Below are 16025 nucleotides of genomic sequence, written 5' to 3'. Positions count from 1 at the left end.
CACGGAATATCAGCACATCGTTAACAATATTTGAAATGAAAAAAAATACTTTTTCTTTAGTTGCCAAAAATGTTCAATGTTTGATATTTTTGCATATGGACCATTTTTTTTACATTCCAATAAAGTCTGTTTGGAAATAGAAGAGTCGTGGAATGTATTGGGCCCCATACATTCCACGACTCTTCTCTTTCCGCACAGACTCTACCACCTATTGTATTATTTAAATATTATTTCCCGGGCCCGAAATCGGGTCTGATATATCAGGCCTGATAAATTTTGGATGTAATTGGCACGTTTACATTATTTTTAATGATAAAAAAAATTGTTCATGTGCAAAAATATCAAACATTGAACCAATTTTATAGGGCTTAAAAATGTAACAAGTATTATGTACCATGGTTTCGCAATAAAGATTTCTATTCTATTCTAAAATACATTAAGTAATCATATTCCGTAGGCTTTGATCGCGACGCGACGTAAAGTTCGTGGCAGAAAGGCAGCCGAAATAAAATAATTTAATTCGTTTATAATTATTAATTACACATGGGGCAGTTACCATTAAATGACAAGGTATGTCCATGTTATGCAAAAACTGGAAACAGCTCACCCCCGCCGATCTCTGCTCATAATCATAAGCATACCCCGGATTTTTGTGTGCGGGAATGATTTCGTGTGTTTATTCGTTATAAAACTTTGTTCATTGTAAAATAGTTACCAAAACTATGAATAAGAAATAGTTATGAAGCTCCAAACGGACTTCGAAATGTTCAAAATAGTACGGTCGAGGAAATTGATTCTTTAGCAGTTTATGGTTCACTTTACATTGGACAGTTCTTAGCATTAAGTATTTCAACCAAATTTACTTGAACCGCAAATTGCTAAAGAATCAATTTCCTCGACCGTACATTGTGCAACGAGGGGTGGGTAAGTAAAATCTTGGACACGAGGGTGGTAATTCCCGACAGCCGCAAGACCCGAGTTTGCAATATTCTTAACCCCGGAGTTACACCCAATGTTTTTAAAATACGGTGACATATCAAACATTCGTCCGCCATTTTGTAATTTCTTGGCAGGTGAGGCATCGAAGGCAAAGACGTATTAGGCATTCAGCCACGATTGAAAATTATGTAAAAATATTTTAAACGGCTGTTAGGCCGGGGTCGTTTTCACCCGCCGCCCGCGGCCGACAGCGGCAAATTATAAACGTCAGTATTTTAAAAGTAACCTCATTTAATTTATGCTACTTGGTTTGTAGGAATAAATGACATAATAAAAAAATAAATATATAACTCCCTAGGGAGTTAGGTAGCTTTTTTTTTTCATAATCCATAATTCTCGCGGGAACAAAATAGGCCTTTGTCCTTCAGCACGCCTGTATGAAATAACATATTTTTTGAGCAAGTGTGATGAAACTCAAATAAAATAATTTAAAACCAAAAGATTAAAACGTCAGTATTTTAAGAGTAAAACTCATTTATGCTACTTGATTTTGAATGAGTGACATAATTAAAAAAAAGCTATAAATCCCTTGGGAGTTACCGGTTTTTTTCACAATCCATAACTCCTGAGGGAACAATCCTAAGGCCTTACCATATGCCTTATTATAGACCTTAGGCCTTTGTCCTTCAGTTCACCTGCATGAAATAAGATTTTTTTCGAGAAATTGTGATGAAAAGTTTCTTTTTATTCAGTTTTTATTCTATTTTTGGCTAATATTAAACACTCCCGCTCCCCAAAATCCGGGGTATGCTCACAAGTTATCGCTACAAGTCTAGCACATTTTGTAAGGCTACACTACTATGTACCTATTCTTTCATAATTTTTAAACAATTTTCTGATACTTAGCAAAGCTGCAGTGAGTAGGGGAAGGTGGGGTAAAACAGGTATAGGTAATAAAACCCTCCTTTTGTATTGCAAAGTGTAGAGAATTTTATTAAGAAAATATCATACTTTCTAGAACAAAATAGATAAATAAGATTATCAACTTTTAAAAAATCCCCAATTTGGCTCATTAATGGGGCAAGACGGGTAAGATGGAGTAAAGAATATTTACTCGTAGTTACTTCACAAACCAGGTAGATATGGACAACTTCTTCATTGTTATTTCCCACTCCACAGCCGCGATTTGCCCACTCACCGCAAGTCTGGCAAGTGATCCTTCCATTGGTACACTCGCAACTGAACACAAGCCGTGAGAGTGCAAAAATTCTGTTACTTCGTCATCTGATGTCTAAGCTCCTTCATCAGCTTTCTTTGGTTCTTTTGTATTTTCCAAGTTTGTCAGTAAATAAGAACAAAAAAACTAAACTCATCCTTTTCTTTTGGGTGTTCATGCTAATGTAAGACAAATACAGTAAATATGTCTATGTCTTTCTCTGAATGAGACAGTCCCTAGCCATACTATATTTGTTTCTTTCTTTCAGTTTTTGTCTGGATTGGATTTTTACTGCCTTGTCTTTCCTCTAATTCAGTTTCATAACGAGAAGCAGTGATGATAGCCATTTTCTGATAGTATTGTAATAATTTACTTAATTGTATCATCTGTTTTGGTATGGTCTTCATCTTACCTCGGTACCCCGTCTTACCCCACCTTCCCATACATTTTCTCCGGCTTTACTTTATGTGTAATTTCATGCTCTTTCAATTTACTTTCACGAAAAGTAATGTAGTTACAGCTAGCACATTTATAAGGATTGCCACCATTATGTATCATTTGATGAATTTTTAAACTACGTTTGTACGAAGTAGTGTAACTACAGAAAGCACATTTGTAAGGGTTTACACCATTATGTATAGTTTCATGTACCGTTATATCAGCTTCTTCAGAAGCTGCATACCTGCAGTATTTACACTTGTAGGGTTTTCTTCGAGCATGTATATGTGACCGATTGTGATGATCGAAAAGACTTTTACTATCAGTAGTATAGCCACAGTGGGCACACTTGTAAGTGTTGTTATTACCAGTATGCTTAGTTTCATAATGTTTCTTTAAATAAAATTTTTGAGTAGCTGCGTAGCTGCAGAAGACACATTTGTAAGGTTTATCTCCACTATGTTTAGTTTCGTGGCGATTAAAATTATGTTTATTGTCACTAGAATAATTACAGAGATCACATTTGTATAGTTTCTTTCTTACAAGCGTTTTCTTATGTATGAGTGATTTGTTGCTTGAAGATTTAGCGCCTGGATGCTCAGTGTCGGTGATATGCTGAGTTTCTCCTGAAATGAATGTAGGTATTTAGACACTTAGGCTTTTAAATCTCTAAAGAATTTTAGTATTTGTTGTTTGTATTTTTATAAAATAGTTTTTTTTTTGTGAAATTCGACATTTAGAGACTGTATACATCTCTAATAAAGTATCTAATATTTAATTGATTAGGCGGGTCCACACAGAGCGAGCGAGCAAGCACGTACGTGTAGTACGTGTAGACGTGCCACCGCCCAGGCGGCGCGCGCGGCCGAGGAAAACGCACGCGCCCCCGCGGCCGAGGCACGTCTACACTGGCCGGTTTGTGCGTGAGGAAATTGCCTCGCCCGTATGCTCGCTCTGTGTGGACCCGGCTAATTAATGTTTGATGTTTTAAAAAAAATGATTAAAATATTAAAATTAAATTTAAATCCTATACAAATAAAAAGGTACATTTTAGCGTTACATATAATCACAAAATAAATATTAATAATGGTTAAAATTATGCCTATTAATTAATTACATGCAGATTATTCCAGTGTCTAGCTATGGGAGAGTCTAAACTGCTAGCGATCACGTCCAGAATGCTGTTGTTACTCCCCCGCACGCGGCGCATAATGGAGGCGACCCGCTTTCGAATAATGGCATGGAAGCCGTCTACTCGCGCTTCCGCAAACATGCCTGATGCGCTGCAGTACCTGGGCAGTCCCAACAGCATCCTGAGCGTGTTATTGTATTGCACCCTCAAGGCACTGATTGCCCGCTGTGTATAGTTCACCAACAGGCAGCACGTATAAAAAGACTGGCAAAATGCCTTAAATAAAGTATATTTTACTTTATTACTGCATCGCGCAAACCTGCGAGCCAACATATTCCCACGAACAGCCAGCGCCCTACGCTCCCTCTCAATGTCCATGTCGTCCGAGAGGCACTCCGTGACCCAATGACCCAAGTACTTGAATTTAGCGGTTCGTTTTAGTGGTACTCCATTAAACACAATATTCGGGACCCAGTCTAATTTAAAAATGTTTTGATGTTGATATTTTGGTACAAATTAATAACAAAGTTCAGTTGGTGTACCACAGGAGCACCGCAATTTCGCCTGCGATACAGACTAGTAGATAATTGACTTAGCGATGGTCTTAATCTCAGCTTGGGCAAAAATGCTTTCGCATGTCCGATGTTTCCCTCGCATTTTTCAACCGATTCTCGCAAGATTTTATGAGCATATTACGTAGTTAGATAGAAAAAGATTTTTTTAAATGGTAAAAATGGTAGAAATTGTTGTAAGTTGCATTCTATGACAAGACGATTGTGAGTTTGCTATAATAATTTATTTATTTCAAAGCCCGACCAGAAATAAATGATCATTGTCAAGAGGGTGCTGTTATTCTCATGTATTAGGTGACAGTTCAGTTTAGTATGGACAATTTAGTTCCAATTAAATTCCGCAATATGGCGCGTGATCATATATTACTGGTCAGGGGATACATGTGAATCATGTGATCCATAATTACACAATAGGCGGGTCCACACAGAGCGAGCTGAGCTGAGCCCTTTTTCTCGCTCGAGCGCGCCGCCTCGGACGAGGCACGTCTGCACTGGCCGGTTTGTGCGTGAGGAAATTGCCTCGCGCGTATGCTCGTTCTGTGTGGACTCAGCTAATCAATAAACTATTTACAATTTACAAAATTTTGAAATAAATTAAAATATAAAACTAGAAATTAAAACTCAATTCCAGTCAGTGAGATACCCTGTGCAGCTTCTTCCAATGAAGCTGGAAATGGCCGTCAAGGTGCTCTGCCACCGTCTGAAGGAGGCTATTCGCGCTAATACTATATAGTTAAGTTATTGTGAGGTCTACATCTACAACTCACAGAGTGACTATAGTCCATTTTTTTTAAGATTAGAATTCACTACTTTTAGTTTAGATTAGAAATATTCTAATCTTAAAAAAAACCGGCCAAGTGCGATTCGGGCTTGGGAACCGAGGGTTCCGTACATACCTTTAGCTATATATTACTATATGATGTAACTAAAAATGTACAGTTTTCGCTATTTTTCCTTTAACTGTGCTATAAGACGTTGCTTTGTACCAAATTTAAAGATTCTGAGTTCACGGGAAGTACTGTAGGGTTTTGATTCCCTTGCGAGTGTCGAAAATTTGCGGCATAAACAGCTGTATCTTTTGATTGCGTTGGCTTAGAAGTTTGATTATTTTACAGCTCCAAAGGTCAGTAGACCTGATTATTTGATAGAAATTCCAGCTTGATACCTCCACGCGTTTTTGAGAAAAAGGGTCTTGACAGACAGACAGAAGACAGGACTACAAAGTGATCCTATAAGGGTTCCGTTTTTTTCCTTTCGAGGTACGAAACCCTAAAAAAACGGAGTATAGTTATTAGTTATAGAAGGACAGGGAAGAGATTCCAGCAGGCACTATCACATTGCTCTTGTGCTATTCCAGGATCAGGATTATTATTAACAAAGGTAATCTACCTTTATAAATAATAAAATAAATCTTCACTTTTTCTACAATAGTCCCAATGCCTGCTGCGACGTTCATGGGTGTCTATTGTTGCGTCTGTGAACGGGTTTACATTAAAGCTTTCCAAGGGGCCTCTATGTGTTGGATTGATATCCCAACGCTAGCCTACCAAAAGCCCTGGATTTATAGGCCCGTGAAATCCAAAGAGATACAATAATAAACTGCAACTTACTGTCAAGTTTATTAATGCTTGTATTATTTTCTTCTGTGCAATTGTCATAACTCAGGATATACTGTCGGAACTTGTATGTGTTCTGACCAATGGTGCATGTATGGTTCTCCATGTCCACGCGCATCTGCTCCAATCTGATAGAGCATATCTGCCTTGACATGTTCCAGCTCCCTGAAATAAAGTTGAATTTAAACCAAACATTTTTTTATTCATTTTGTACCAAAACACATCAAAACTTGCCAAGACAAATAGAGTTTTGGTTGGTCAAAATAAGATTTAAATTAGAATGGAATGAGAGACCTGTTTATAGGCCTCGGGGCAGCTAGAGCAGGGGTCACTAAATAGCATGGTCCACTGTCGACCTATATTAATTTTACTTATTTAATTAAATTAAAAATAATCATTTATTTCACACATTTACTGTCACTTTGTCATCAGGCTGTATCTCATGAACTGTGATAGACAGATTTTCACAGATGGAGTAGGGTAAACCATCTATTACTGGCCACCCTCCAATTACTGGCCACCTTATACTAAAAGGGATTCTGTTTAATAATCACACAATCTAAGTTAATCATCAGAACAATAGTTATTTAGTTTACTTGAATTGTGTAAATAAATAAATAGAATTCTCATTTAAGCCATTTTAGTATAAGGTGGCCTGTAATAGGAGGGTGGCCAGTAATAGACGGTTTACCCTATTTCTATTGCCGCATTAACAACAAATACTAAAAACAAAATAAACAAAATACTTAAGGGATATTAAGGGAAAGAATAAAATAAATTTAACTCACACAACAAAAATGATTATTTTGCCCTTTTTATAGATAATGGTACAGAACCTCTAGTACATGAGTCCGACGCACTTGGCCAGTATTTTTACTATTAGTAGAAAAACAAACCTCGACACACTAAAGTCACTTTTGGCTGCTGGAACTCCTCGGGACCTAGCACAAGTTCTTCTGCTTTTATGTCCTGGTCAATGAGCCCGACCTGTTTGTTCTTAAGTTCTTCCTTAACCTCATGGTTATTGTTCAGGCCCCAGGCCGTTTCATCACTCTCACTGGCCTCTGTTTTCACGACATGGTCAATGTGTTCAACCAGTTCAGGCTTCGCGAAGTCCCACGAAGGCTCGGCTTTGACCCGTACACAATCTGCGCTCTTCTCCAGCGAGTTCGACATCCTTAGTATATTTAGTATATACAAGTTAATCTATGCCGACATCACAGTATGGCGAACGAACAACAATATTCTTAAGTTATTATTATATTAGAGATGGCAATTTCTAGGGCATTTGCCAGAGGAAGTTAGAGTTAGGTATATCAACAAAATTAACTCTACATTATTAGCAAGATCAAACTACTGTACTGCCCTAAATAATCAGTACGTAATCAAGTAATATTATATTAATTATCTTTGATGAAGTAATCAATCAATAAATTTTTCGTGTTATGGCTCCATCAAGGAGTTGATGATTCTGCCAATGTGCCAATGTCGAGGACCTCGACTCGAGGTTGGATAAGACTATAAGACAATAAATTAATAAACAAAAACAACGTCAAACACGTCATTACAGACAGATTCGATCTATGGATGGACAAGTGTCAAAAGTTGGCTCGATGGAGTGTGGAATATCTCTACCTTCCGTAGTTGGCTCGTTGGCTCGGCCAGTCTTGGCTATTATTTATAGACTCTATAGACAGGCATACCGGCGTAGCGGACCGCAACCTTGTCCGGAACAAAGAGCATATAATCACTATATAAAGTCCTGAGGGCCTACCGCGAACCACGTTCGACGTGTTGACTCTCTGTCGCACTTGTAAATTCTAACGTTAGCGTGACAGGGAGGCAACACGTCGAACGTGGTTCGCGGTAGACCCTCTGGTCCGCCGTTCGTCGCTATGACTCAAAGCGAGAAAGAGGAAGCTGACCTGACCAATGTTACGATCCGTTACATTCGTCTGTTAACACTTTTAGATCCTGATCGCACTTTTAAATCTAAGTACGCTGGCAACACTGAGGTTGACGTCGCTGTAATCGCTGTCAGTTTGACTGTTGACTGATGTTGGTGTGACGATCTTTCATTTCACTATTTGTGTGGGATGTTGTGCTGTTTTTACGATATATTTAATTATTTTTGCATATTAATATATGCTAAACAATTTTATATTGTTTTCTTCATAATTGCCGTAAAACTAACTTAAGTAACCTTAGAATCTACTGGTGTTTAACAGACTAAAACCCCATCAAAATGGGTGGAAAGGCTGAAAAAGGCACACCAAAGTACATAGCGAACAAAATAAAAGCTAAAGGCCTCCAGAAGCTCCGTTGGTACTGCCAGATGTGTCAGAAGCAGTGCCGCGACGAGAATGGTTTCAAATGTCATACTATGTCGGAGTCGCATCAAAGGCAGCTGTTGTTGTTTGCCGACAACGCTTCGAAATACATTGACGAGTTTTCTAAGGAGTTCGCTGACGGTTACGTGGAGCTGTTGAGGCGGCAGTTTGGGACGAAGCGGGTGAATGCCAACAAAGTTTATCAGGATTATATTTCGAATAGGTAATTATTTTTTTATCAGAACAACAAGATATTTATAATTCAGAAAATAAGTTAAACATAAAAAGAAATAGACAAAATAGCTAAGTAGGCGCACATGTCACTGCTCATTATATCACATGAAACATATTAACTCAACTTAACTTTTTTGCTACAAATTAATCTATTTGACATTCTAGAGACCATCTCCACATGAACGCCACCCAATGGGAGACGCTCACAGAATTCGTCAAATGGCTGGGGCGAGAGGGCAAGTGTGTAGTGGATGAGACGGAGAAGGGCTGGTTCGTGGCTTACATCGACCGGGACCCCGCTGCCGTTGCTGCCATGGAAGCTAAGGCAAAGAAGGAAAAAATGGATAAAGATGATCAGGTATGAATATTAAAGATACAGATTTTTAGCCCTGCTTTTGTACTTTTTTTTCAGATGACCGGCCGGTTGACAATATTTCTACTATTTATTTTCGTTTATAAATCTTTAATGTAACAATATAAACACAATCAATGGATATCTAAACATTAAAGATACAAATTAAAACAAGAAATTACTTTGCTAATCCGCGAATATTATTTTTGCGGTGGGAGGGTGGGAACATTAATTGCATGTAAAAATACGCAAGTAAGTATAATGGGTTAGCACTGATTGACTAACACGTTATTTTCTCGCGGATTAGCAAAGTAATATTTCTTGTTTTAATTAGCATGGATTTCCGCAAAGTAATGCCTGATTCTATTAATTATTAAAGATACATTTAAATGACAAGCATGATTTAGAAATAAGATGATACTAACACAAAATTTAAAATAGTTAAAAAACTACTATGAATCATGATTTCATTGTTATTATGTCAATATTATTAATTATTTATTATTCTTATTATGTTTGGATTAGATTTGATTTTAATATACTTACTAACCCCTAGCTATAACGATGGTTCTAACAATGTTTTATGGAATTCTTATGGTTCTGAAACAAAAATATTTTATTTTATTTATAAACAAAAATAAAATCGTTTAACAAGTCACATACGCAATTCCGGGCGCAAAAGTGCGCATCATGCTCATCTCGTTGTCTGTGTTAATTTCCTAGATCTACTGTCCTTATCAAGAAAGAAAAGAAATGTACTAAAACAAAAGATATTACTACAACAATTAAGAAGTTAAAATGGAAATGGGCAGGTCACACAATTAGAGGGAGAGAAAAGTGGTCTAAAGCAATAATGTACTGGTTTACTAGAGACAAAAAGAGGAAGCGTGGCAGGCCAACAAGAAGATGGGAAGATGAGATTAAGAGTGCAGCAGGAGGTTGCTGGACTACAATAGCAAGGGATAGGGATAAATGGAAAGAGTTAGGGGAGGCCTTTGCCTACAAAAGGCATACAGATGGATATTAGATATATATATATATGTTAACAACAAAATGTACTTACAAAATACTTGTCTGAAATAAAGGCTATTTCATTCATTCACTGTCCTTATGCCAAATTTCATCGAATTTCCTTCTGGTCTTTCAAAAGTCAATTCCAACATTCACAGATTTATCAAACATCCAATTTTTTTTAAATTTGGCGATATTTACTGGTTGTTACAGGAAAGGATGCTAGAGTTTATCCAGAAGCAAGTAGAACGAGGCAGGAAGGAGGGAGACGACGGCACACCCTCCTACACCGAGTTCAAGCGAGAGAGCAGTCAGGAGAGGATCTCGCTCAGTCTCAACCTTAAGAGGAAAGCAGATGGTAATTTCAAAGCCAGCGTGTAGAGGCCCTTTATTATTTACCTACGAAAATGGGACTTACTTGCGTATGATTAGTTTTAAATAGGCCACAGGGGCACTTTGACATGTCAAATTTTTACAAACAATAAAAATAACAAAATATAATTAAAAATATGACATCAATGAAATATTAGATACTATTCAGTCTCTAAATGTCGAATTTCACAAAAAAAAACTATGATAAAAAAATACAACCATCAAATACTAAAATTCTTTAGAGATGTAATAGTCTCTAAGTGTCAGAGATAAAGTTTATTTAAAAAAAAGATCATCAAATTATCCTTACAGATCTAAAAGGTCTTCAAGACTTGAATTCTTATATAAATAATTGATTACATCACGCGAGTTTTTTGATCGAATTTGTTTTGCTTCAAGTGCAATAAGGATGTTTCCATCTGAAATTCCAATAGAAATTCTCATAAAAAGGTGAAGCATAAGGACCCTTCTCTAGTGGAAAGCCACATATATGTTTGTGGGCTTCATGAAAAGTACTTATATCTGCTGCTACCGGATCTACATAATTTACTTTTTTTACAGATTTTCAATTCATTACAATGTTATGAATTATGATATATATAAGCGTTTCTCATAATTAATTTATATTTCAGATAAAAAACCAGAACTCCTCACTTCTGCGTTAAAATCCAAAAGCAAAGAAGAATCCTCAAGCAAGAAGGTAAAAGAAGAACCTTCTAGCAAAAAAACAAAAGAGGACAAAGATAGAAGTAAGAAAAATGCTCTGGACGAGATCATGGAGATGGAGCAGCGGGCCAAAGAAAAAAATAACCGGTAATGTTTTATTTTTATTTTTTATTGATTACAAAATATATAAGCATTACAGTCAATAAAAACCAAGACGCTTATATACTAGAACAATTAATTATATATACATTTAGATAGAAACAATCCACAAAAATAATACTACTGTCATAAAAACTAAAATAAAATTAAATAAAGTAAAATGTCACAATATACATTACATTAAAAATACATGCATTACTTATAAGTAATTCTTAAATTAAAATAAAAAGTTGCGAAAATTACACACAATTATTATTTAAATAAATTTAAAGTTTTCGACTAAATCCACCAACACTGTCCGCAAACACGTCTATATGTGGGGCGTCGATGGACATGGCATTATTGTCTAAACCAAAATATTTCTGCGCCAACTATTGTATACTTATATTTTCTTCTTTATTTCCATACCCAATGGTTGTCTAAGGAAGATCTTTCTTTAGCAATAATACTGTTCTGTGTTACCTTATTTATGTATATTCAGCCTAACATACCCTTAATTGACATCAACTGCTTCACAGTCTACGATGTTGGGTCAGTTTTGAACCTAACTGTAATCATAGAGAAATAAGTAAGCATAAAGGGCTCACTTCATTCATTAGTTTTCTTACCAAAACGCTTATTATTTTCGTAGTCGACAACTAGCGGATTTATCAGTATTGCTACTTGACTTGCTCAACAATTTAATAATAATAATAACTCCACGGCCGATTCGGCCACGGCGACTGCTATCAACTCCGTTGCTGTCTCTGGTGTGCTCGCAAGTGACTGATGTAGCCGATCTTGTTACCAAAAGTTCGCGAACATTGCGGGCAACTAATATTACAAGCAGGAGTTGAAAATAGAGTTCCAGTTATAATGTTAGCTGATGATTAGACATTTCGTTCGTCGCGACATCTATTGTGAAGTAGCAGTACTGATAAATCCGCTGCTTGACGCTAGATGTCGACTACGAAAATAATAAATGTTTTGGTAAGAAAACAGATATTCAGCACTCTGCTGACATATTTCTCTATGCAGTAAATGATATGATTGTAACTTTTTATTACAGAAAAGATTACTGGCTAACCGAAGGCATACTAGTAAAAATCGTCACCAAATCTTTAGGAGACAAGTACTACAAGAGGAAAGGCGTTATTGAAAAGGTTATAGAAAAATATGGAGCCCAAGTGAAGCTGGTGGATGATGGCACCAAGATTAAGTTAGACCAGGTTTGTTAGTTAAAGCCCGACCAGAAATATATGATCATTGTCAAGAGGGCGCTGTTAATTTCATGTATAGAGTGACAGTTCAGTTTAGTATGAAATTTTTAGTTCCAATGAAATTCCGCAATATGGCGCGTGATCATATATTACTGGTCAGGCTTTAGTTATGCTGGGTATTTTCCGCAAATCGACAACCATTGTGCCTATTTTGCGTGAAAACGAGGTAGCACTACTCTATCCACCCCAGCTCCTCCACGAAAGCTAGCAGTGTCTTCAGGTTGCTAGCTGCCTCCTTTAGTATGGAGTCCCTAGGTATTTGTTCCTGTGAACTTCTACCTGTTTACAGTCTAGGAGAATTAATAAGTTAGACCAGGTAGATAGATGAGGAATTATTATCATAAAAACAGAAAACCTGGCTGCTTACATATATTTTTGAAATGGTCTTTTCACGAGCTTTCTTTTGATACTTATTGTTATGGTAAAAAAAAACAGCTCCCCTTTTTATTTGAGGGCGTCATTTTCAAAATGTTTAATGTCTCTACCACAATTCAAACGAATTCAACGACAACTCATATGCCGAAAACCGTCCAGCTGTTAGGGCTGTAGGGCGTGCCAAAGAAATGGACATACATACGTTCCAAAAACATTACCCTCCTTCTGGTTCTCCTTCCCACACATACATATGCTTAGTGCTTATCACACAAATAAATTACCTTAACTGAATTCGAACCCAGGACCGTCGGCTTCATAGGCAGGGTCACTACCCACTAGGCCAGACCGGTTGTCAAAAGTAATTGATGTATCGATATAAAATAACTTTACGCGTTAGAAGAAATTTCCATATTAACCCTTGACCAGGCTAAGGGATATATATTTCCCACATGCGGCTCTTCAAACATGTGTTCTATTTTCGATGAGTAAGACTGACATTCGATTGTCATTTTTGAACTGTCAGCCTGGTAAAGGGTTAATAGCTTTTGGGCAAAAATTAATGGTGCGTTTTAGACCTGATTTTTATCTATCAAAACTTGTTCAGAGTCAGATCACGCTAAGTTGGCAATGATTTTGATATCCCAGCCTGTGCAAGTGCAGCATAATTTCATAGAAGTTTGTCTGTCAAAAATTCAAAATCGCTGCCAACTTATCTTGGTCTGACTCTAAACAGCTTTCGATTAGATTAAGTTACTATAGGAAGGCCTTCAGATTTCTATTCATATTTTAGCAACAGCATTATGATCTAAGAAAGCGTTTCGTTTTCTCAAAAACTGAGTTGACTAAACCCACTACATCTTGACTAACCCGTTTATGACTTTTTCAGAACCACCTCGAAACAGTGATACCCTCCCCTGGCCGCAGCGTTTTGTTCGTGAACGGACCGCACCGCGGCGCTAAAGGAGTGCTAAAAGAGATTGACACAGATCATTTCTGCTGTATAGTGGAGGTAGGGGTGGGGAATATAATCGATTAAAATACTGGAGCACCATTTATACTCTGTTTCTTTAGGTATTTAAATAAAAGTAAACAAAATGTACCCTCAAATGGCTCCTTAAGAGGGAAGAATAGCTTTGCGATCCTAACAAAATAACGGTACTTTTTCTATGAAATTCCATTTCGGGAGAAAACGGTTTCCACTAACTAAATCTTAACAAATCACTTTGATTTTCATGTCGATCGCTTCAGCATAACAAATTGTAGGTTTATAGGTTTCGCTTTAAAAAAATGTTATTCATTTTGCAAATTTGGAAAAAGAAGGAAAACCTATAAGCCTAGTTTTTCATTGTGTCAATAACACACTGAAAAATCAAGCAGAAGGGAAAATATTTAGAAGTGGAAAAACGTTTTCTCTTTTTGTATGACGATCACGTGGTATGGCAAGTACACTACGTGACCCTCTTAAGCCAGTTCAGGGGAGGTGAAAACATTACATGATCCAATGTAGGTTAAAGTCATGTCGTTCAGTGACAGATCGAGGCGGTTTTGTATTTGGTTGGTTAACCAATAAATTTTATAACTACCCGAAAATGTACAAATTGATTGTTTACTTTTAGTTAAATTCCTAAAGATACAGAGTATAGATGGTTCAAGAACTTGCATTGCAATATTCGACGCATTGTATACGTAACACCCAATTTATCAGTAGAAAAAGGCGCGACGTCAAATTTTCCATTGGAAGTCAACTCTTCTACATTTTTAAATTTGCTGCCATTTTCTACTGACAAAGTGGGTGTGCCAGAGTATAACTACGGAGTGCAATAAATTAAATCGATCGACCAAATACGGCAAGTTTTTGCCGGCCGCGTTCCTGCAGTGCCTCCACCATTTTCGCGGAAGCCAGAATCCCTGACTTCCTCGCAGTGGTACGCGCGCGCATTGCTTCTTTCTGGTAGGGGATGCGCCGCTCGCATAATACCATCCTCATGTCGGTGTACCGCAACATTACTTGTAATATGTTTAGGCACTGGTTCTCAGTGCATGAAAACGGGAACAAAAAATAGTAAACATTTATTATTTTACTTGTTTTACTTATATTTTAGTTTTAATCAATTCTCTTTAGTGTGATATGGGTGTACTAATGTACGTGATGCCTGAAAATAAAACTTTATTTATTTTATTTATTTGATCCAACGAAATAGGGCTATATAAATTAAGGTATTTATTGATTCAAATATTAAATTGTGTCAATTAATAAAATATCATCAGGAAAAATCAATTATTTATGTCCCATCGATTCGATCGATTGTTATTAAATCGGTTTCATTGAGGAGCGAAACCATTTTTCCACATCAGTTCGTAAAGTATTGCTCATCGAGACAATCCTAACAACCCGTAACTCAATTAGGTTGCGTTGTTTTATCACAGAGTTCCTATGGGCACCACCTGTCTCCATCATCAGATCAGCTCGATGGTACCACAATATTGCATTGTCACCCGACTTACATATGTATGCAAATTTTCAGCCTCGTCGGAAACCGGGAAGTAGGTCACATTTAACTTATAAGATTTGACCCGTAGTAACATACACTGTTACATACAGGTATGTTGTAACAAAGAGATTCTCAATTCTCTAGATTTCACATTTCGAATTCGAACCACTCTAAAGACTAATTACGTTTTCAGGTAACTACAGGGTCGCAATCAGGCCGGGTAATAAAAGACGTGCAGTACGAAGATATCAGCAAATTAGCGGCGTGACAGTAGCGGGGTGGGGGGGGGGGGGACTGCAGCATTCGGCCATTCTCGGCTCCGTTCGGCTCAGCATTGCTCCGAGCAATTATTAGGGTTGGCACAACTTGACGTCCCTATACGTGCACGACCACAGATAAGATACTGACTTGACTTTGACAACCCTAAATAGCCGAAAGGGATAATGCCATACATTAGAAAGGGACAGCATGATCCGTCCCAGAATCGTTGTCAAACTTCGGTACGTACGGTATGGTAGTACTATTATTTATTCTGTGGTGACAGTGTTTAATAAAGTGACTAAGTGAAATGCACAGAGCAAGTGAAAGTGACATAAACAAATGTTAATACATAATACCAAGATGACTCTAAGTGTGGCAATGTCAGAAATTCAGAATAAACGTTAAATGAAAAAATACATTGAGTAATTATTACTATAGAAGCCATACCATACAATGAAATTGTTGCAAACGCAACGTGTACCACGCGACCAAGACGTCGTAAGTGCGAAATTCATGCGTGCGATGCACGGTTTATCGCCGTGCCGTGGCGCCACCGTGTATTTTAAGTTTCGCAGCGTCAGGCCCGGAACAAATAATCTCA

The 16025-nt window shown here is 37.3% G+C and overlaps 2 protein-coding genes across 4 annotated transcripts; one reads left to right on the top strand and one right to left on the bottom strand.

Moving 5' to 3' along the window:
• Positions 1 to 1904: 1904 nt before the first annotated feature.
• On the bottom strand, positions 1905 to 7729 carry LOC133531794 (zinc finger protein 14-like). Of its 3 annotated transcripts, none has more exons than XR_009801596.1 (3): positions 6702 to 7681; positions 5908 to 6078; positions 1905 to 3219 (listed from the first exon to the last, which is right to left on the bottom strand). XR_009801596.1 is itself a non-coding variant. In XM_061870194.1 (3 exons), the coding sequence occupies exons 1-3, from the start codon at positions 7087 to 7089 to the stop codon at positions 2582 to 2584; spliced, it is 1089 nt and encodes a 362-aa protein (XP_061726178.1). In that variant the 5' UTR covers positions 7090 to 7704; the 3' UTR covers positions 1905 to 2581. The 3 variants fall into 3 exon arrangements, 2 of the variants coding, with proteins under 2 accessions (XP_061726178.1, XP_061726179.1); XM_061870194.1 differs by having other exon boundaries at positions 6810 to 7704; XM_061870195.1 differs by lacking the exon at positions 5908 to 6078 and having other exon boundaries at positions 6810 to 7729.
• Positions 7730 to 7982: 253 nt separating this feature from the next.
• Positions 7983 to 15840, top strand: LOC133531342 (DNA/RNA-binding protein KIN17). The gene is made up of 7 exons (XM_061869500.1): positions 7983 to 8466; positions 8643 to 8835; positions 10054 to 10198; positions 10845 to 11025; positions 12086 to 12245; positions 13558 to 13680; positions 15357 to 15840. Exons 1-7 carry the CDS (start codon positions 8159 to 8161, stop codon positions 15429 to 15431), a joined length of 1185 nt encoding a protein of 394 aa, XP_061725484.1. The 5' UTR covers positions 7983 to 8158; the 3' UTR covers positions 15432 to 15840.
• The last annotated feature ends 185 nt before the right edge of the window (positions 15841 to 16025 follow it).

Source organism: Cydia pomonella, chromosome 25 (assembly GCF_033807575.1).
Source record: "Cydia pomonella isolate Wapato2018A chromosome 25, ilCydPomo1, whole genome shotgun sequence".
NCBI lineage: Eukaryota > Metazoa > Arthropoda > Insecta > Lepidoptera > Tortricidae > Cydia > Cydia pomonella.
Note: the sequence above shows the minus strand (reverse complement) of the source record. Positions and strands in the feature narration are given on the sequence as shown.

Excerpts from the sequence above, each read along its gene's own strand:
- LOC133531342 (XM_061869500.1), top strand. The coding sequence starts at position 8,159 with ATGGGTGGAAAGGCTGAAAAAGGCACACCAAAGTACATAGCGAACAAA. Across the intron at positions 10,199-10,844 it reads CCTTAAGAGGAAAGCAGATG|ATAAAAAACCAGAACTCCTC; the intron begins GTAATTTCAAAG and ends TTTATATTTCAG. Across the intron at positions 11,026-12,085 it reads GCCAAAGAAAAAAATAACCG|AAAAGATTACTGGCTAACCG; the intron begins GTAATGTTTTAT and ends TTTTTATTACAG.
- LOC133531794 (XM_061870194.1), bottom strand. The coding sequence starts at position 7,089 with ATGTCGAACTCGCTGGAGAAGAGCGCAGATTGTGTACGGGTCAAAGCC. Across the intron at positions 6,079-6,809 it reads AGTGACTTTAGTGTGTCGAG|GGAGCTGGAACATGTCAAGG; the intron begins GTTTGTTTTTCT and ends ACTTTATTTCAG. Across the intron at positions 3,220-5,907 it reads AAGCATTAATAAACTTGACA|GAGAAACTCAGCATATCACC; the intron begins GTAAGTTGCAGT and ends CATTCATTTCAG.